We start from the raw sequence: 21,899 nt of genomic DNA on the forward strand, positions 1-21,899 counted from the left end.
ATATAAATTAAATAAGCTGGGTGTCAGAATACAGCCTTGACATACTCCTTTCCTGATTTGGCACCAGTCTGTTGTTCCATGTGCAGTTCTAACTGTTGCTTCTTGGCCTGCATACAGATTTCTCAGGAGACAGGTCAGGTGGTCTGGTATTCCCATCTCTTAAAGAATTTTCCAGTTTGTTGTGATCCACACAGTCAAAATTTTGGCATAGTCAATAAAGCAGAAATAGATGTTTTTCTGGAACTCTCTTGCTTTTTGCATGATCCAGCGGATGTTGGCAATTTGATCTCTGGTTCCTCTGCCTTTTCTAAAACCAGCTTGAACATCTGGAAGTTAGCCTGGCCCGGAGAATTTTGAGCATTAATTTGCTAGTGTGTGAGATGAGTGCAGTTGTGCGATAGTTTGAGCATTCTTTGGCCTTGCCTTTCTTAGGGATTGGAATGAAAACTGACCTTTTCCAGTCCTGTGGCCACTGCTGAGCTTTCCAAATTTGCTGGCATATTGAGTGCAGCACTTTCATAGTGTCATCTTTCAGGATTTGAAATAGCTCAACTGGAATTCCTTCACCTCCATTAGCTTTGTTCATAGTGATGCTTCCTAAGGCCCACTTGACTTCACATTCCAGGATGTCTGGCTCTAGGTGAGTGATCACACCATTGTGATTATCTGGGTCATGAAGATCTTTTTTGTACAGTTGTTCTGTGTATTCTTGCCACCTCTTAATATCTTCTGCTTCTGTTAGGTCCATGCCACTTCTGTCCTTTATTGAGTCCATCTTTGCATGAAATGTTCCTTTGGTATCTCTAATTTTCTTGAAGAGATCTCTAGTCTTTTGCATTCCATTGTCTTCCTCTATTTCTTTGCAGTGATCACTGGAGAAGGCTTTCTTATCTCTCCTTGCTATTCTTTGGAACTCTGCATTCAAATGGAAGTATCTTTCCTTTTTCCCTTTGCTTTTTGCTTCTCTTCTTTTCGCAGCTATTTGTAAGGCCTCTCAGACAACCGTTTTGCCTTTCAAATCTTTCTTAATGGCCTGCCTCAAAGGACCCTGCCTCTCTGCCTCCTGTTCAGTCGCCAAGTACTCTTCGTGACCCCATGAACTGCAGCACACCAGGTTTCCCTGTTCTCATCATCTCCCAGAGTTTGTCCAAGTTCATGCCCATTGAATCCTTGATGCCATCCAGCCATCTCATCCGCTGTCTCTCTCTCCTCCTTCTTCCTTCAATCTTTCCCAGCATGAGGGTCTTTGCCAATGAGTTAGCTGTTTGCATTGTGTGTGTGTGCAAAGTCACTTCATTTGTGTTCAGCTCTGTGACCCCATGTACTGTAGCCAGCCAGGCTCCTCTGTTCAGTGGGTTCTCCTGGAGTGGGTTGCCATGCCCTCCTCCAAGGGAACATCCAACCCAGTGATTGAACCCATGTCACCTGCAGCCTTTGTACTGCAGGCAGAATCTTGACCACTGAGCCACCGGGGAAGTAGCCCAGCTCTTTGCATTAGGTGATCAAAGTATTGGAGCTTCAGCTTCAGTTGTTCCAAAGAGTATTCAGGGTTGATTTCCTTTAAGACTGACTGGTTTGATCTCCTTGCTATCCAAGGTGCTCTCATGGGTCTCCTCCAGCATCACATTTCAAAAGCATCAGTTTTTCCTTGCTCTGCTTCTTTAATGTCCAGCCCGAACATCCATACAATGACTACTGGAAAGACCATAGCCTCGGTTATATAGACCTTTGTCGGCAAAATGAAGCCCTTGCTTCTTGACACTAAGTTTGTCATAGCTGTCCTGCTTAGAAGCAGTGGTCTTTTAATTTCATGGCTGCAGTCACCATCTGTGATTTTATTGCCCAAGAGGAAGAAATGTGTCACTCCTTATACCTTTTCCCTTTCTATTTGCCATGAAGTGATGGGACCGATCTTAGTTTTTTCGATATTGAGTTTTAAGCGGGCCTTTTCACTCTCCTACCTTCACCCTCATCAACAAGCTCTTTAGTTTCTCTTCACTTTCTGTCATTAGAGTGGGATCGTCTGCATATCTGAAGTTTTGATGTTTCTCCTGGGCTAGCTCGTGAGTCATTCAGCCCAGCATTTCTCATTGTGTGCTTTGCATATAAGTTAAATAAACAAGAGTGACAATAACAACCTTGTACTCCTTTCTCAATCCTGAACCAGTCAGTTGTTCCATACAGGGTTCTAACTGTTGCTTCTTGACCTACATACAGATTTCTCAGGAGACAGGTAATGGTCTGGCATTCCCATCTCTGAGTTTTCCACAGATTGCTGTGATCCACACAATCAAAGGCTTTAGTGTAGTTTGTGAAACAGGGGCCGATGTTTTTCTGGAATTCCCTTGCTTTCTCTATGATCCAGCAAATGTTGGCGATTTGATCTCTGGCTCATCTTCTTTTTCTAAACCAGGTTGAACATCTGGAAGTTCTCGGTTCACATAATGCTGAAGCTTAGCTTGGAGGATTTTGAACATAACTTTGCTAGAATGGCGGATGAGTGCGATTGTCCTGTTGGACCATTCTTTCGTACTGTCCTTCTTGGGAATTGGGATGAGGATTGACATTTTCCAGTCCTGTGGCCACTGCTGGGTTTTCCAGATTTGCTGACATATTGAGTGCAGCACTTCACTAGCATCATCTTTTAGGATTTTAAATAGCTCTGCTGGAATTCCATTACTTCCACAAACTTTATTGTTTGCCTGTTAAACTACAATGCCTTGTTCAGCTCATAGATAATCTGACCCTGCCCACCTGTGAATGGCTGCAAAGAAAAGATTTACACATTCTTTCCAGAGGCTTGGCCATTCCTGGAGATATTTGCAAGACTGAAAACCCTTTATACTTTACGTCCTCACTGCCTCCCTCTCCATTCTGCCTTTTGACTGTGGTTCCTCATTGCTTCTCTCTTGGGTTCTATAAAAGAACCTGGCATCCAGACCCAGACAGGATGGTTATTTTGAGATGTTAGTCGCCACCTCCTTGGTCAGCCAGCTCGTCTCTACACCTTGTCTCTTGGATTCTCTGCCCTGTTGTGTGGCAAGCAGGATGAGCGTGGACTTGGTGGTACTGCTTCCTTTTTTTTTTCATTACAGGCATACCTCATTGTATTGAAGGTTTGTAGCAACCTGGCATTGGCAGATGATGGTTAGCTTTTTTAGCAATAGAATCTTTTAAAATCAAGATATGTATGTAGTTTTCTTCAGGTATAATGCTGCTGCATACTTAATAGACAACAGTATAATGTGAACGTAACTTTCATATGCATTGGGAACAAAAAATTCATGTGACTCACTTTATTGTGTTGACTTAAAAACCACATGAGAGTTGTGAGTTAAGTTTTATTTGGGACAAAATGAGGACCGCAGCCAGGGAAACAGCATCTCGTACAGCTCTGAGAGACTGCTCCAAAGAGGTAGTGAGGGAAAGTGAATATAAAGATTTCGGTGAAGGGGTAGTTGAGTGCAATCAAGCTCTTAACCTAATAAGAGGTTTTCTGCTAGTCATGAGGAGCTGATGTCTTCATGAAGGGATTTAGTGCTTTTCTAGATATGAGGAGATACAAAGATTGGGGTAATGAAATCAGTTCTTGAAAATATCCAACTGTCTAAAGACCTGTTCCACCAGATTCTGTGGCGCACAGAGTGCCTTATTCTCTACCCTGAACTCCCTCAGGGGGTGTTGAAGGTCAGCAGCTGCAGCAGCCCAGTGTTCAGTCTCCGCAGAGGCAGACGGCAAACGCCCTTGGCAAGCACCAGTTTGTAGTTGACAGTTGACAATAATTGCTTCATTGTGGTGGTCTGGAACTGAACCTGCCATGTCTCTGAGGGATGCCCTGTGACTTACTGCCAGTTGAGATACTATCTCCTTTGCTTGCTTACTTGTGTAGTGTCTCTCCCCTTCCACCTTAGCTTCAAACAATAGTCGTTCTGAGTATTCATTGAATTATAAAGTCCATTTGATTTTAAATTTCCCTTGAGGTTTTCTGAAGCTTTATTTGTGTAGTTAAGAATTTTTTACCAGTTAAAATGATTCCTTTTCCCATTGTTATTTAGACTTATTAAATTATTTTAACTATTATGTTACATTTTAGTCTCTAGAAAATGCATTCCCTTTGGTTCTTAAACCTGTGAACACATGCCTATAAGTTGTATATATGGTAACTAATACATGAGAACTGAATGTAGTCAGGTGGTTCAGTTTGTGAGCTGAAATTTGTGGTAGATATTTTTGTGTTTTATGAGAATATGTTTCCATAGATGTTTTACTGCGTGGACTGTAAACTGGACCCAAATTTGGTTTAAAGGATAAACCATTTTTATAAGATGATTTAACTTTTTGCATGGGAATGAATGAAAATTTCTTTAAGGCTCCTCCAGAGTTAGTGGATCTTTCCCTCTGGTTTCTGGAATCTTGGGAGCAGAAAGGGAACTGCTAAGTCTCATTGACTAGTCCCTTATCTTGGTTTACCGACCTTCCACCTGGCAGCGGCTCAGGCTTGAAGTAGATTCCAGTGTTGCCTCATCCTCCAGCGGTTGTTCCACTGTGTACCTGCTGCGCCTGTTCCTCACTGCTGCGGCTTGCTGGGTCTTTTTGTGTCCCATCAAGAAGATGGGCTGTGCCGTTCTAAATCTTTTTTGACATACCAATGTCTACCCTTTTCTGACTTCTGCCAGCAAAATGGATTGGGATACAGCGTGGAAAGCCCAAGGCTGTATTATGTTCAATTGACTGCCAAGGAACTGCCCTTTTCTTTGTTGAAGGGTCTAGTACTTCCTTTTCTCTTGCTTCTCTGTGCAGTCCTTGGCACTGAGGACTGAGAAATTAAAGTTAATTGCTTCTGGGCAAAGTGCGTTTTCACTGATGTTACTGAAAATAATGTCACGTTTGATGGCTTACTTGGAGAAGTTTGCTCTTGTGTGATGCTCTAGTAATGAACTGTTATTTCACTGTTTTACAGAGTACTTAAGATTTCACGTATTTTTGCTGAACTTGTTAAAAAAAAGGCGCTTGGGATGATGGATTAACAAGAACATTGAAATTCTGTGAAAAGTTTCAAATTGGAGCATATTGAATTTTCACCCTAGTCCAGCAGCTGTGCTGCTCACTTAAATACAGATGAATGAAGACCCCATTCGGAAAGACACCTGGCCAGCGGTCCAGAGCTGATGCAGGTAGGCAGTGCAGTTCTACACTTACTTTAGTATAATAAATTTGAAACAGTTGTAAAAATGGGGAATGCACTCATGTAATTCCTAGTGGTTTGCTATTCTTAAAGCTTTGTGTGATTTCTAGTATTTTATACATGTGAAAAACATAGGTTTAGGTTTTTGAAAGGTAGGGAATCATTAGTTTTTCCTGTGGTCTTTTGCAGTAAGTTATGGATGTCCAGTAAATTCAGCAAGTGAATTGTAAATACTTAAGAGGTTTATAGTAAGTAAAGGTTTTATCACTGGTTTTTGAAAGAAGTGAAAGTGAGATGACTAGATGAGTATTAGATTTAGTGAGATTTAGAGTTTTTAATAGGAAAAAAGGTAAACTCAGTTTTTTGTGTATTTACTTGAAAGAACTTTACTGGAATGTAATGTATGGAAATGAATGTTTAATAGAAATTCTTATTTTTGTGGCATACAGCTGATACTAGAAGTTTAGACTTTGCATGGTTTTTGTCTACCCTAGAAAACTAAAAGGTAAAAATCTTATAGGCTACAGAATAAAATAGGTAAGTAATATATTCGTCTGTTGTTGTTGTTTAGTCACTAAGTTGTGTCAGATTCTTTTTCGACCCCATGGACTGCAGCCCCGCAGGCTTCTCTGTCCATGGGATTTCCCAGGCAAGAATACTGGAGTGCGTTGCCATTTTTTTCTTTAGGGATCTTTCTGACCCAGGGATCCATCTTGCGTCTCCTGTGTTGGTAGGCAGATTCTTTACCACTGAGCCATCAGGGAAGCCCAGTGTTCTCTTTTGGACTTACATTTTTCTCCATTCCAGAAATATGTTTGAATATTGAAAACATCTGTCAAATATAAGTGAATCTGAGAATTCAGCTAGCAAAATTACTAGTAATCTTAAAATGGTTGCTGTGGTTTAGAATTTATTATATTTATTCGCTATGGAGTTCGTAATTCCTTTGTAGAGGAGCCACAGGGATTAAGATTTTCAGTTCCTTTTATCTCTTTGATTTTAGTTCCTCTCTTGCAAACATTGATTCAACTGGTACATTTGTTGATAAGATTAACTTGCAGTCATGGTGACAGACTGGAGTGTAAGTCAGCTGAGAGTTTACTGTTCTGATTCCAACTCTCTGATCGGTTCTGTCCTGCTCTTTTTCTTATTTCTTTACTTCTTAAAATTTTTTAATAATTTGCGTGTTTATTTTTGTTTACACTAGGTCTCTGTTACTGCGTACAGGTTCTCTAGCTTCTACTAGCGGGGGCTGCTCTTTGTGGTGCATTGCCGTGACTTCTGGATGCAGAGCACAAGCTCGAGACACACGGGCTTCAGTAGCTGCCACAGGTGGGCCCTAGAGCGCAGGTTCCCTTGCCACAGGTGGGCCCTAGAGCGCAGGTTCTGTTGCCACATGCGGTCTCTAGAGCATAGGCTCAGGTTGCACATGGGCTTAAATTGCTCTGCAACATGTGGAATCTTCTCAGACCAGGGATCAAACTTGTGTCCCCTGCATTGGCAGGCGGATTCTTATGCACTGCACCACCAGGGAAGTCCTATCCTGCTCTTTTACTAGCTGTGTAAACATTGGTGCATTTTGTATCTTCTTAAGCCTTGTTTTTCTTTATCTAAACAATAGTACTGTTATGTATCTACTGGGCTTATTATGAAGAAATAAATGTGTTTTTGTATGTTAGGTGCTTAGCTACATGCCTACCACATTACAGCTGCTCTGCAAAAAGCATTGTTTTTGTTGATCATACTATTTTAACAAAATGTTTATTTCATCTCATGGTTCAAAAATTGCTGTTGACAAAAGTTTTTGTTGATCATGTTTCTGTAGCTTGAAATAGTAATTGTACCCCAAGTTTTTTAGGCACACCATTCTGAATTCATCACTCCTATTTTCTTTATTGATTTAAAGTCATATTCTTAGTTAGGAGAGAGAATTGATTAAAGTGATTTGTAGTATGGTATAAGTAATTGAAAGGACTAAACCAGGAGATGTTATTGTTAAGGGAGCGATTGTTTAGTCCTAGCCAGTACTTTGATCTTACATTTTCTTATCCTTTGATAATTTCTTAGAGTACATGGCATAGCACTAAAGACAGAGTGGGTACTCTGTAAATTACAGATGACCTTTTGTTTAATATTTTAATGTGTAAGATCCTGGGGTCATTTATTTTTCACTGTTACGTATTATGCTCTTAGATTAATGATCCCTTGATCAGTATTATTTATAAAATTATCTTAATCATTCTTCCTGTTAACAAAAATGTAGGCTCTGTTACTTTTAAATCCTTACATCAGTAACAGATGTGCCCATTAACAAATAAAATTCACCTAGAAAGGGGGTTTCTTATTTTCATGCATCAAGAAACCTAGATAGACATTCCAGAGTTGCTATGGTGGCTCAGATATGCCCTTAGTCTGGTGCCATCTCAAAACTGAAACGGGAAGCCTTCAGTGTATAGGGCTCCTAGGATATTTCTCTTCCACTGTGGGCCATTGGATATCTGGACTTATTACTTAAGGCTCCCAGAGCAAGTACTTGAAGAGAAACAGGCACAAATGCATGGTGTCTTCTGTTGGGAGTCTTGAAAGTTACATGGGTTCACTTTTGTTGCGTTTTGTTCATTGACGCAGTCTCAAAGGTCTGCTCAGGTTCAAGGGAGTGGGCATGCACTCTGCTCGATGGGAGAAGTGTCAGAGAATTATGGTCATGTTTTAAAACCACCACAGTGGGCAAAGCCTAATACATGACAGTGTTTGTCATTAGGGCATGTGTGATCAATAAAAATTTGAAAATTGAATATTTGCATTATCTCTGTATACATAATTGACTTTGCTGGTGGCTCAGACGGTGAAGCGTCTGTCTACAATGCGGGAGACCCGGGTTCGATCCCTGGGTTTGGGAAGATTCCCCTGGAGAAGGAAATGGCAATCCACTCCAGGACTATTGCCTGGAAAATCCCATGGACAGAGGAGACTGGTAGGCTACAGTCCATGGGGTCGCAAAGAGTCGGACACGACTGAGTGACTTCACTTTCTATATACATAGTTCAACATAATAGGGATTTCTGTTTTTTAAATCACTTAGATTTTATTTGTATAATTATGTTGAATTTTAATCGGTTTCTCAAGTGGTAGTTTATATATACCTAATGATGTTGAGCCACAAGTCCTTTTACCTGATAAAACTTTTTTTTCATGTTTTCCTCCCGTAGAGTTAGCCTCCATTTTTACTAGTTTATCAAATATAAATTTTCTCTCTTTATGACATATTTTAATCATACTTACAAGTACAGGGAATGGAAATAGTAGATGGATCTGCCTAATACTCAGATTAACAACTATTTTTACTATATTCAGATGGTTTTAAAACCTCGATATTTATGTTTACCAATCAATAGAAATTCATGAGTGAATTGTCAAATAGTGCCAAAGACTTTTATCAAAAAGTAGGCATTCTGTGCATTCTGTTCATTTTGATTTTTGTCTTCAGTATTTGTAAATAATGAGTATACAAATTTCTCTATTAGATTTTGAAACCTGTTGAGGATTCTTTTTCACATAACATCTTTTTCTCTCATTAGTCTTTTTGTTTTTTTAAAAAAATGGAGTCTATTTTTCAATTGAAATACAGCTAATTTGCAGTGGTGAGTTAGTTTTAGGTATACAGCAGAGCAAGTCGGTTGTATATGTGCTGCCGCGACTGCTGCTAAGTTGCTTCAGTCCAGCTCTTTGCAGCTCTGTAGACTGGAGCCCACCAGGTTCCTCTGTCCGTGGGAGTTTCCAGGCAAGAATACTGGAGCGGGTTGCCATTTTCTTCTCTAAGGGATCTTCCCGACTCAGAGAGTGAACCAGCGTCTCTTACGTCTCCTGCATCGGCAGGCGGGTTCTTTACCACTAGCGCCACCTGCGTATACATGTCTGTTTTTCAGATTCTTTTCCATGTTAGGATATTACAAGATACTGATTGTTCCCTCCACTGTATGGTAGGTCCTTGTTTACCTATTCTATATGTGATAGTGTGTTTATGTTAATCAGAAACTCCTAATTTATCCCCTCCTCCCATTATATCTCCTTGGTAGCCATAAGTTTGTCTTCTATGTGTGTGAGTCTATTTCCGCTTTGTAAATAAGTTCACTTGTGTTACTCTTTTAACTTTCGCATGTGGGTAATAGCGTGCGATAGTTTTCCTTGACTGCAGTTACTATGATGATCTCTAGTCTGTACGTGTAGCTGCAGTGCTGTCATCTCACCTGTTCTTATGGCTGAGTAACAGTCTGTTGTGTATGTGTACCGCATCTTGGTCCGTTCATCTGTTGGTGGGTACTTCTAGGTCTTGGCTATTGTAATTAGTGCTGTTATGAACATTGAGATGCATGGATTCCAGTATCATATGGTAGCTCTGATTTTAGTTTTTTAAGGAACCTCTGTACTGTTCTCCATAGCAGCTGTACCAATTTACGTTCTCCAACTGTGTAGAAGAGTGCCATACTCTCTGTAGCATTTATTGTTTATTGACTTTTTAAAGACAGCCATTCTGACTGGTGTCTATCAGTCAGATACCTCATTATTTGTACTTTTGATTTGCATCTCTTTAATAATTAGCAATGTTGAGCTTATTTTCATATGCCTGTTACCCATCTGTGTGTCATCTTTGGAGAAATGTCTGTTTAGATCTTCTGTTCTTTTTTGATTGGGTTGTTTGTTTTTTGATACTAAGCTGTATGAAGTTTGTATATTTTAAAAATTAATCCCTGTTGGTAGCATCATTTGCAAATATTTTCTCCCAGTCTGTAGATTGACTTTTGGCTTTGCTATGGTTTTCTTTGCTGTACAAAAACTTTTTGAGTTTAATTAGATCCCATTTGTAAAATTTTTGCTTTTATTTCCATTACTGTAAGAGACAGAGCCAGCCACCCCCAACCCGTTCCCCCCACCTTCCAAAATATTGCTGCAATTTATGTTGGAGTGTTCTGTTTTCCTCTAGGAGTTTTATAGTACCCAGTCTTACATTTAAATCTAATTCCTTTTGAGTTTATTTTTGTATATGGTGTTAAGAGAATGTTCTGATTTCATCCGTTTACGTGTAGCTGTCCAGTTTTCCCAGCAGTACTAACTGAAGAGACTGTCTTTTCTTTACTGTATATTCTTGCCACTCACAAACTCAAAGTGTGTGAGTTTATTTCTAGGCTTTCCATCCTGTCCATTGATCTCTATGTCTGTTTTTGTGCCAGTATCATACTGTTTGATTACTGTACCTCTGTAGTATAATCTGGAGTCAGGGAGCGTGATTCCTCAGGTGTGTTCTTTCTCAAGATTGTTTTGGCTATTTGGATTCTTTTGTGCTTCCATACAAATAAAATTTTTTGTTCTAGTTCTATGAAAAATACCACTGGTAATTTGAAAGGAATTGCATTGGCTGTAGATTGCTTTGGGTAGTGTGGCCATTTTAACATTATTGGTTCTTCCATTCCAAGAACACAGTATATCTTCAATTTCTTTTCATCAATGTTTTACAGTTTTTGAAGTTCTGGTATTCTGCTTCCTTAGGCTTTATTTATAGATAAATTCTCTTTTTTAATGCTTTATTATTATTTTTTGATATTTATTTATTATTTTGGCTCCTGTTCATGGATCACAGCCTTCTCGTGGTGAAGAGGCTTGTGTAACTAGAGATCTCTTCAAGAAAACTGGAGATATCACGGGAATATTTCATGTAAGGAGGGGCATGATAAAGGACAGAAATGGTAAGGACCTATCAGAAGCAGAGTAAGAAGGGTGGCAAGAATAAACAGAAGAACTATACAGAAAAGGTCTTAATGACTTGAATAACCACGATTTTGTGGTCATTCACCTAGAGTCAGAAATCCTGGATTGTGAAGTCCTGGAGTGTGAAGTCAAGTGGGTCTTAGCATTTACTACCAACAAAGCTAGTGGAGAGGTGGTAGAATTCCAGCTGAGCTATTCAGAATCCTAGAAGATGATGTTGTTAAAGTGCTGTACTTAATACATCAGCAAATTTGGAAAACTCAGCAATGGTCACAGCACTGGAAAAGGTCAGTTTTCATTCCTGTTTCAAAGAAAGGCAGTGCCAAAGAGTGTTCAAATTACTGTAAAATTGTACTCATTTCACTTGCTAGCAAGGTTATGCCCAAAATCCTTCAAGCAAGACTTCAGGAGTTTGTGAACCAAGAACTTCCGAATGTACAGACTGGTTTAAAAAAATGCAGAGGAACTAGAGATCAGGTTGCCAACATTTGTTGGATCATAGAGAAAGCCAGGGAATTCCAGAAAATCATTTACTTCTGCTTCATTAACTGTGCTAAAGCCTTTGACTTTGTGGATCACAACAAACTGGAAAATTCTTAAAGAGATAAGAATACCAGACTACCTTACTTATCTCCTGAGAAACTGGTATGCAGGTCAAGAAGCAACAATTAGAGTGGGACATGAAACAACTGACTGGTTCCAGATTGGGAAAGGAATATGACAAGCTGTATATTGTCACCCTGTTTATTTAACTTCTATGCAGAGTACATCATGTGAAATGCTGGGCTGGATGACTCACAAGCTGGAGTCAAGATTGCCAAGAGAAATATCAACAACCTCAGGTATGTAGATGATACCACTCTAATGACAGAAAGTGAAGAGCAACTAAAGAGCTTCTTTGTGAAGGTGAAAGAGAAGAGTAAAAAAGCCAGCTTAAAACTTGATATTCAAGAAACTAAGGGGTATCCGGTCCCCTCACTTCATGGCAAATAGATGGGGGAAAGTGGAAGCAGTGACAGACTTTATTTTCTTGGGTTCCAAAATCAACGCGGACAGTGATATAGCCACGAAATTAAGACACTTGCTCCTTGGAAGAAAAGCTATGACAACCCTAGACAGTATATTCAAAAGCAGAGACATCACTTTGCTGATAAAGGTCTGTCCAGTTAAGCTGTGGTTTTTCCAGTAGTTATGTATGGATGTGAGAGTTGGACCAAAAGAAGGTTGAGTGATGAAGAATTGATGTTTTTTAATTATGGTGCTGGAGAAGACTCTTGAGAGTCCCTTGGACTGCAAGAAAGTGAAAGTGGTCAATCCTAAAGGAAATTAACCCTGAATATTCATTGGAAGGCTTGATGCTGAAGCTCTAGTACTTTGCCTACCTGTTGTGAAGAGCAGACTCATTGGAAAAGACCCCGATGCTGGGAAAGATTGAGGGCAAGAGGAGAAGGGGGCGATAGAGGTGAGGTAGTTAGGTAGCATCACCAACTCAACAGACATAAATCTGAGCAAATTCCTGGAGATGGTGAACGACTGGGGAGCCTGGTGTGCTGCCGTCCTTGGGGTCACAAAGAGTCGGACCACGACTTGGCGACTGAACAGAAACAACAATGAATTTATTTGGCTGCAGCAGGCCTTAGATGTGGTCCACAGGATCTTCGATCTTCATTGCAGCATAGGAGATCTTTTAATTGTGGCATGTGAGCCCTTATTTGTGGCATATGGATCTAGTTCCATGAGCAGGGATTGAATGTAGGCCCTCTGCATTGGGAGCATGGACTCTTAGCCACTGAACCCCAGTGAAGTCCTAGAGTCTTTTTGATGCAGTGGTAAATGAACTTATTTCCTTAATCTCTCTTTCTGATGCTTCATTGTTAGTATACAGAAATACAAGTGATTTCTGTATATTAATTTTGTATCCAGCAACTTTCAAATTCATTGATGAGCTCTAGTAGTTTTCTGATAGCATTTTTTAGGATTTTCTTTGTGAAGAAAGCTGAATGCCGAAGAATTGATGCGTTTGAACTGTGGTGTTGGAGAAGACTCTTGAGAGTCCCTTGGACTGCAAGGAGATCCAACCAGTCCATTCTGAAGGAGATCAGCCCTGGGTGTTCTTTGGAAGGAATGATGCTAAAGCTGAAGCTCCAGTACTTTGGCCATCTCATGCGAAGAGTTGACTCATTGGAAAAGACTCTGATGCTGGGAGAGATTGGGGGGCAGGAGGAGACGGGGACGACAGAGGATGAGATGGCTGGATGGCATCACCAACTCATGTGAGTTTGGGTGAACTCTGGGAGTTGGTGATGGACAGGGAGGCCTGGCGTGCTGTGATTCATGCGGTTGCAAAGAGTCGGACACGACTGAGGACTGAACTAAACTGATGCATAGTGTTATGTCATCTTGACAGTTTTACTACTTCTTTAAACTTCTAAAAAAGCTTTGGCTAAAAATGTATTTATTGTTTCTGTCATGATTACTACATAAATATTGAACATTTGAGCCAAGTAATGCAGTATGGTTGCTTTTTTTTGGTACATTATGTTTTTCTTGGAGTTTTGTGATTGCCTTATTTTTTTTTCTATTTGTTTAAGTTTCTTTGCAAGTTGGAGTCTCCTAGAACCTCTGACAGCTTTATGAAACTCCTCTCAATATAATTTCCTGCATACCGAATGTAATAGATAATCCATCTGTCCTTGTTTTTTTTAAGAGTTTTTTCTAGCACCTTCTGTCATTTTCTATTCTGTTGATTATTCTCTCGATCTGATACAACATTGTCATCCTTGGAGTTTCTTTTTCTTCTTTTATATGTTAGATTCTCCTTTTTCTTGGTTGCTGTGCCTTTGTTTCTTAGTGTGTACTCTTGCCTAGCTAAAGCATGTACATCTTTAAAAGTTACATGAATAGACAGTGGATGAGTTGATTGTTAGAAAGCTACAGGTGTGATGTATAGTGACTCATTCATATTCTTTACTTTTCAGTTCTCAGGTTTACTGAAATTGTCTCTAATAACAATTTTCAAAAATGCACATAAAAAGGGCTTCCTTTGTGGCTCAATGATAAAGAATCTGCCTGTCAGTGCAGGAGACATGGGAAGATCCCACATGCTAAGGGGCGATCAAACCCGTGCGCCACCACTATTGAGCCTGTGCTCCACAAAAAGAAAAGCCACTGCAGTGAGAAGTCTGCACTGAAACTGGAGAAAGCCTACACAGCCAAAAATAAATAAATAATACAGTAAAAGTAAATTTTTAAAAAATGCTGATTATTTTGGAACTTGTGTCTGGATGAGTTTGTTAAAACAGTTTGAGTGTATATAGTTTTTCTTGCCTGTTTCTGTTTACGACAGTCCAAACGACTGTACTGTTAGGTGAATCATAGAACAGCTTATTTTGTAAATTATGCTTATTTTTCCTCACTTCAATCAACAAATAGATGTAACTGTTGCTACCTAGTGTAGGGTCTTGTTCTGTTTTCTGCTGGAAAATCTGTGATCCTCAGATGGGTGTCATGAAGCCATTGTGAATAACAAACTAATCTTCAGTTCAGTTCAGTTGCTCAGTCGTGTCCGACTCTTTGTGACCCCATGAATCGCATCACTCCAGGCCTCCCTGTCCATCACCAACTCCCGGAGTTCACTCAGACTCACGTCCATCGAGTCCGTGATGCCATCCAGCCATCTCATCCTCTGTCGTCCCCTTCTCCTCCTGCCCCCAATCCCTCCCAGCATCAGAGTCTTTTCCAATGAGTCAGCGCTTCGCATGAGGTGGCCAAAGTACTGGAGTTTCAGCTTGAGCATCATTCCTTCCAAAGAAATCCCAGGGCTGATCTCCTTCAGAATGGACTGGTTGAATCTCCTTGCAGTCCAAGGGACTCTCAAGAGTCTTCTCCAACACCACAATTCAAAAGCATCAATTCTTCTGTGCTCAGCCTTCTTCACAGTCCAACTCTCACATCCATACATGACCACAGGAAAAACCATAGCCTTGATGACAGACTTTGTTGGCAAAGTAATGTCTCTGCTTTTGAATATACTGTCTAAGTTGGTCATAATTTTTCTTCCAAGGAGTAAGCGTCTTTTAATTTCATGGCTGCAGTCACCATCTGCAGTGATTTTGGAGCCCAAAAAATAAAGTCTGACACTGTTTCCACTGATTTCCCATGAAGTGATGGGACCGGATGCCATGATCTTCGTTTTCTGAATGTTGAGCTTTAGGCCAACTTTTTCACTCTCCACTTTCACTTTCATCAAGAGGCTTTTTAGTTCCTCTTCACTTTCTGCCATAAGGGTGGTGTCATCTGGATATTTGAGGTTATTGATATTTCTCCCGGCAGTCTTGATTCCAGCTTGTGTTTCTTCCAGTCCAGCGTTTCTCATGATGTACTCTGCATATAAGTTAAATAAGCTTAGTGCCCAGTTAATATATACATACCTACCTGTTCTTCTGTTACTTGCCTTTTCCACTGAACAGTATGTAGTTGTGACCTCTTAGCAATATATAGAGAAATGGCTCATGGTTCCTTACAACTGAATAGTATTCCATTGTGTAGTAGTATGAAGTTAGTTTGTAGGGTAGTCATTTGTTTGGACATTTGTGTTGTTTCTACTCTCCTGCTATTGGAAATAATAACTGCAATGAATAGCCTTGCCCATTTGTCTTACCACTGTCATTGGGATAGATTTCTTGAGGTAGCACTGAATCAGATCTTAAATATATATATATAGTTATGTAAGATACCATCACCTTCCCCTGTATGGGCTTTGTACCACTTTGCACATCTACCAGCAAGTAATTTGTCAGTGTTTCTTACACAGTCTTGCCAGTGATGTATGTCATCAGCAGTGTAGGTTTTTTTCCATCTGAGATGAGGAATGGTATCACTGTAGTTTTAAAGGTCTCTTTGGCCTTTCCCTGTTCTTACCGCACGCATTTTTTCTGCCCTGCTTTCTGAAAGTCTTTTAATATCAGAGATAGTAAGTTTGTCTGTGTTGTGACTAATTTATCTACACGCTGTTGTGTGGTATCGGCTTCTTGGAGAAAGCCTGTTTGCATCCTTGTCTCTTGCTCCCAGCTGTGTGGGTCCCAGCCTGCTTCTCAGGAGTTGTGCTGGGCTTCCAACATGGCTTCTTGAGTCCTGTGTGTCTACAGTGCTTTCCTGTCAATTTCTGGAATATCTTCCAATAATTTTGAGAGATTTATTTAAGCTGTAAATTTTTGAGCCCATACGTGAATGTAAGTGCCAGTTGGTAATTTATCTGATTACAGAATTCAGGCTTTGAAGTAATTTTACCTCAGGTTTGAAGGTATCACTTAACCTCTTGTTAATCTAGCCCAGTGTTGATGGTCAAAGAATAAGTCTGGTACCTCTTTATTTTTTATAAAGAATTTTTAAGAATTAGACTATTTTGTAGAGCAGTTTCAAGTCATAGCAAAATTGAGCCGCAGGTACGATGGTTCCTCATATGTTCCCTGTCTCTTCAGTGTTGCCCGGCAGCAGCATTCCACGCCCAGTTGTACTTCTGTTAAATAAATGCAGTTGTTACAGTGACGCATCATCATCCTAAGTCTGTAGTTCACCGTAGTGTTCGCTCTTGGTGATGTATGCTCTGTGGGTCTTGACAAATAAGTAATGACACGAATCCACCCTTAGAGTATCATACAGAGTGGCTTCACGGCCCTAAAATTCCTCTTTGCTGCAGCTATTCATCCCTGCCTCCCCCTTAACCTTTTATTGTCTGGCCTTTCATTGTCTCCATAGTTTTTGACTTTTCCAGAATATCATATAGTTGGAGTCATAAAATATGTAAACTTATCAGGTTAGTATTATGGATTTAAGTTTCCTCCATGTCTTTTCATGGCTTGATGGCTCTTTTTTCTTTCAGTACTGAATAATCTGTTGTTGGGATATAGTACCAAGTGTTTATCCATTCACCTACTGAAGGATATCTTGTTGATTGCTTCCAAGTTTTGGCACTTATGAATAAAAGTCCTATGAACATCCATGTGTAGGCTTTTATATGGATATAAATTTTCACCTCCTTTGGGTAAGTGTCAGGGAGCATAATTTCTGGATCATATCGTAAGAGTTTTGTTAGAAACTGCCAGATTTGCATTTCTATCAGCTTTGAATGAGAATTCCAGTTGCTTCACATCCTCTCCAGCATTTGCTGTTGTCAGTTTCAGCATTCTAATAGGTGTATTAGTGGTGTCTCATTGTTTTGAGCCTGTATTTCTCTGACGACCTATGATACAGAGCATCTTTTCATGTGTTTATTTGCCATCTCTGTCTTCTTTGATGAGGTGGATATTAAGGTTTTTGGTTCATTTTTTAAAGGATGTTTATAATCAGTTTGTTTTCTTGTTGCTGAATTTTAAAAGTTGTGTATGTTATAGATAATAGTACTTTATCAGATATGTCTTTCACAAATATTTTCTTAGCATCTTGACATTGTCTTTCATAGAGCAGAAGTTTTACATTTTAATTAAGTCTGACTTATCAGTTATTTTTTTCATGGATTGCACCTTTGGCATTGTATTGGGTTGGCCAAAATGTTCCTTTGGTTTTAAAGTAAAAATAAAAGACACTTTTTTCATTTTCTTCAAGAACATATTCATTGTTTTTTGTTCCATTACCTTCTGTGATTTTTTAAGGCAACTTTGTAATTCCTTCTTCCCAAAACTTTATATCTTCTTGCACAAAGAACTGTTCCAGGTGCTTTTTACAGTCTTCCAGGGATTTGAAATTGTTTCCATTAAGAGAATTTTGTAAAGACTGAAATAAATGGAATTTTTAAGGTGCAGTGTCTGGTGAAATGGTATATGAATCAGAAGTTCCCAGCAAAGCTGTTACAGTTTTTGCCTGATCATCAAAGAAACATGCAATCTTGTGTTACCCTGATGAAAAGATTTTGTGTTTTCTGTTGACTAATTCTGGATACTTGTTGTCAGGTGCTCTAATTGGGAGCAGTACTTGTTGGAATTGTTTGATTTTCCAGAAAGAGCTCTTAATAGAGGACTCCGTTACAAATCCCATCATATATACTATATAATCTTAGGATGAAGACCAGCCTTTGGTGTGGTGGTTCCTTTTGCTTGTCCCACAGTCTCTTACAGTTATTATTCAGTGACTACTTTTCATCACCCGTCACAGTTTGTTTTAAAAACAGAATGTTTTCATGACGTTTAAGTAGAATTGCTTGCAGAAATACTGTTTCTTCATGGGGCTTCCCTGGTGATCCAGTGATCAGGAATCCACCTGCCGTTGCAGTGGGCATGGGTTTGGTCCCAGGTCTGGAAAGATCCCACATGTTGTAGGACACCTAAGTTGTGCCGCAAGTACTGAAGCCCACATGCCTAGAGCCTGTGCTCTGCAGTAAGAGAAGCCGCCACAATGAGAAGCCCTTGGCCTGCAGCTGGAGAGCAGCCCCCATTTGTTGCAGCTAGAGAAAGCTGCTGTGCCACAGCAAAGACCCAGCACAACCAAAAACGATTTTTTTTTAATAAAAGAAGGTTTTTCCCACTTAACTTATGTGAAACCCAAATACCAAAGTGATTAACATAACCAAGCTGGTGCAAATGATTTTCAGCGCTTGGTTTGGATGTTTTGAGTATGTTGGCTGTCTCCCACGTGGTATAACATTGATCTTTCTCGGTTAATGTCTGGGTTTAATGGCTATCAACTTCAACTGATCTACCTGATAAGTCACAGCACCTTCTCCATACACTGCACAAATCAGTTGTGTTTTCTTGAAATAATATTTCTTCTGTCTCCAGTATTAAAATGACTGGAAATGGCTACACAAAATTTCACCAATTTTGATAAGGTTTTTTTTTTTTTTGATGCACACTGAGATGACAGCTGTCACAATACAGTCTAACAGGATTGTTTCAAATGAAGTTAAAGACCGCTAAGCACTGGTGATGGCACCCCACTCCAGTACTCTTGCCTGGAAAATCCCATGGACAGAGGAGCCTGGTAGGCTGCAGTCCATGGGGTCGCGAAGAGTTGGACATGACTGAGCGACTTCCCTTTCACTTTTCACTTTCATGCATTGGAGAAGGAAATGGCAACCCACTTCAGTGTTCTTGCCTGGAGAATCCCAGGGATGGGGGAGCCTGGTGGGCTGCCATCTATGGGGTCACAGAGTTGGACATGACTGAAGTGACTTAGCAAGCACTACCGCAGCTATCTTATACGAAAACTGAATGAACTTTTTGGCAGACTCAGTATCTAAAATGTGTTCAACATAACCAAGGTTATCTAGATTTTCTCCTATTACTACCTTTTAGGGATTTTATATTTTATAGTTTTTAATTTTACATTTAGGTATATGATCTGTTACGAGTTCATTTTTGTGATGGATATAAGGTCTGTGTCTAAGTTCACTTTTCTGCATGTAGAAGTCCAGTTGTTCAGCACCATTTGTTGAAAACACTCTGTTCATTTGTATTACCTTTGTTCATTTGTCAAAGGACGGTTGACTGTATTTATGGAGGATCTCTTATGGGCTTTCTATTCTGGTTTTTTTTTTTATGATGTATTTGTTCATTCTTTCACCAATTCTTTCACACTGTCATGATTAATGTAGCTATATAGCGGGTCATGAAGTCCAGTAATGTCCTCCAGTTTTGTTTTTCAGCTTCAATGTCCTGTTGGTTGTGTCTTTTTGCCTCTCTGTAAAAACTCTAGAATCAGTTTGTTGATATCCTCAAAATAACTTACTAGGAATTTGATTGTGATTGCGTTTAAAGTCTATGGATCAGGTGGGGAAGAGCTGACATCTTGATGATATTGAGTCTTCCTGTCTTCAATTTCTTGTAGTTTACCTCATATATATATATTTTGTATGTGGAATCAGTACTGATGTCTTCTTTCATCTTTCGTACTAGTGATTTGTATCTTTTATTCTTAGTTAGCACAGCTAGAGATTTATCAGTTTGGATCTTTTTGAAGAACCAGGTTTTGTTTTTGTTGATTTTTCTCTGTTGACTTGCTAATTTAAATTTTGTTGATTTCTAAGTTCTATAATATCTGCTTACTTTGCATTTAATTTGCTCTTCTTTTTCTGGTTTCCTAAATTGGAAGCGTAGCTTTTTGGTTTTAAATCTTTCCTCTTTTCCGATATATGCATTTCATTTAGTCCTATAAATTTTCCTTTAGTTAGTATCAGTCACTCAGTCATGTCCAACTCTTTGCAACCTCATGGACTGTAACCCGCTAGGCTCCTCTGTCTATGGAATTCTCCAGGCAAGGATTCTGTAGTGGGTTGCCATTCCCTTTCCCAGGGGATCATCCCCAACCCAGGGGTCATCTCCTGCATTGCAGCCAGATATTTTACCATCTCAGCCACCTGGGAAGCCCAGATACCCCTTTGAGCACTGCTTTATCTGAATCCCACAGATTTTAGTAAATTGTACTTTCATTTTCATTTAGTTCAAAATATTGTCTTAAAATTTCATCTTCAAACCATGTATTTAGAAGTGTGTTATTTAATCTTCGAGTGTTTGGGGATTTTCCAGCTGTCTTTCTATTACTGAGTGTAAATCTCATTGTGGTCTGAGGATATTTCTTTTATCCTCTTTTAAATTTGTTAAAAGTGTGTTTGATGGTTCACAATATAGGCCCTCTTGATGAATACTCCAAGGGATCTTGAGAAGAAGGTATATTCAGTTGTTGGGTAAAGTGCTATATATATGTCAGTTTTATTCATGTGATTAATGGTAGTATTGGGTTCAGCTATGTCTTTTTCTGATTTTCTTAAGGCTGAAGCTGTCCATTTCTGATAGAGATAGTGAAGTGTTTTCAACTGTGATAGTGAATTCATCTATTTCTGCTTGTAGTTCCTATCGGTTTTTGCCTCAACTAGTTTGATGCTTTGTTGTTAGGTACATACACATTAAGGATTGTTATGTCTTCTTGGAGAATTGAGACCATACTCGTTACATAATGCTTTTCTGTATCCCCAGTGAATTTCTTTGCTCTTAAATCTCTCTCAACATTGAGAGAGATTGGCAGCTCAGCTGGTAAAGAATCCACCTGCAATGCAGGAAACCTGGGTTTGATCCCTGGGTTGGGAAGATCCTCTGGAGAAGGGAAAGGCTACCCACTCCAGCAGTCTGGCCTGGAGAATTCCACGGACTGTGTATAGTCCATGGGATCACAAAGAGTCGGATACGACTGAGTGACTTTCACTTTTACTGGGAAACCCAAATACCCCTTTAAGGGCTTTCTCTTGATCTTTGTTACCTTAGTACCTCTTTCTCCATCTGTTTGCTTTCACTCTGAATATATCTTTGTTTTTAAAGTGAATTTCTTATAGAACATCTACAATATGGGATTGCTTTTTCATTCAGTATGACAATCTCTTTATTGGAGTGCTTACTTAGACCACTGGCATTTCAGGAGATTATTGGATTAATGTCTGCCATCCTTACTGCTGTATTGCCCTTCTTCTTGGTTCATATTTTGTCTTCTCTTTTTCTGCCTTTTACGGTTTTTCTTGCTTATTTACTTATGGTTGCACTGTGCTGTCCTTGCTGTGCACAGCCATCCTTCTAGCTTCTGTGAGTGGGCACTGCTTTCTGGGTACAGTCCTTAGGCTTCTCATTGTGGTGACTCCTCTTGTTGCAGAGCTCAGGCACTCAGGCACGCAGGCTTCGGGAGCGGCGGTGGACTTCAGTAGTTGTGGCGCTTGGGCTCTGAAACAAGCAGGCTTCAGTGGTTTTGGTGGGTTGGCTCAGTAGTTGTGGCTCACAGGCTTAGTTAGCTGCCCTGTGGTACATGTGATCTTCCCAGACAAGGGATAGAACCCGTGTCCCCTCTATTGGTAAGCAGATTCTTAACCACAGGACTACAAGGCAAGTCCCCTTTTATGGTTTTAATTGAGCATGTGCTTGATTCCCTTTACTTTCTTTTCTTACCTTGTCAGTTATACTTAAAAAAAAAAAACAAC

At 39.7% G+C, this 21,899-nt stretch overlaps 1 protein-coding gene across 20 annotated transcripts in view; it reads left to right on the forward strand.

Annotated features, from left to right (window-relative positions):
- The window catches only part of SPIN1 (spindlin 1), an 82,019-nt gene that overhangs the window by 28,462 nt on the left and 31,658 nt on the right, over window positions 1-21,899 (forward strand). For 11 of the 20 annotated variants that reach the window (XM_060409025.1, XM_060409024.1, XM_060409028.1 and 8 more), the window contains one exon: window positions 4,961-5,174. The exons of 1 other annotated variant lie outside the window; for it this stretch is intronic. In XM_060409025.1, coding sequence (XP_060265008.1) covers window positions 5,123-5,174 — 52 coding nt within the window. In that variant the 5' untranslated portion in view covers window positions 4,961-5,122. Of the gene's footprint in view, window positions 1-4,960; window positions 5,175-6,394; window positions 6,518-11,711; window positions 11,791-21,899 lie in introns of those variants that run through there. 8 more of the 20 variants (XM_042242964.2, XM_060409016.1, XM_060409020.1 and 5 more) reach the window with 2 other exon arrangements.

Source organism: Ovis aries, chromosome 2, assembly GCF_016772045.2.
Source record: "Ovis aries strain OAR_USU_Benz2616 breed Rambouillet chromosome 2, ARS-UI_Ramb_v3.0, whole genome shotgun sequence".
Taxonomy (NCBI): Eukaryota; Metazoa; Chordata; class Mammalia; order Artiodactyla; family Bovidae; genus Ovis; species Ovis aries.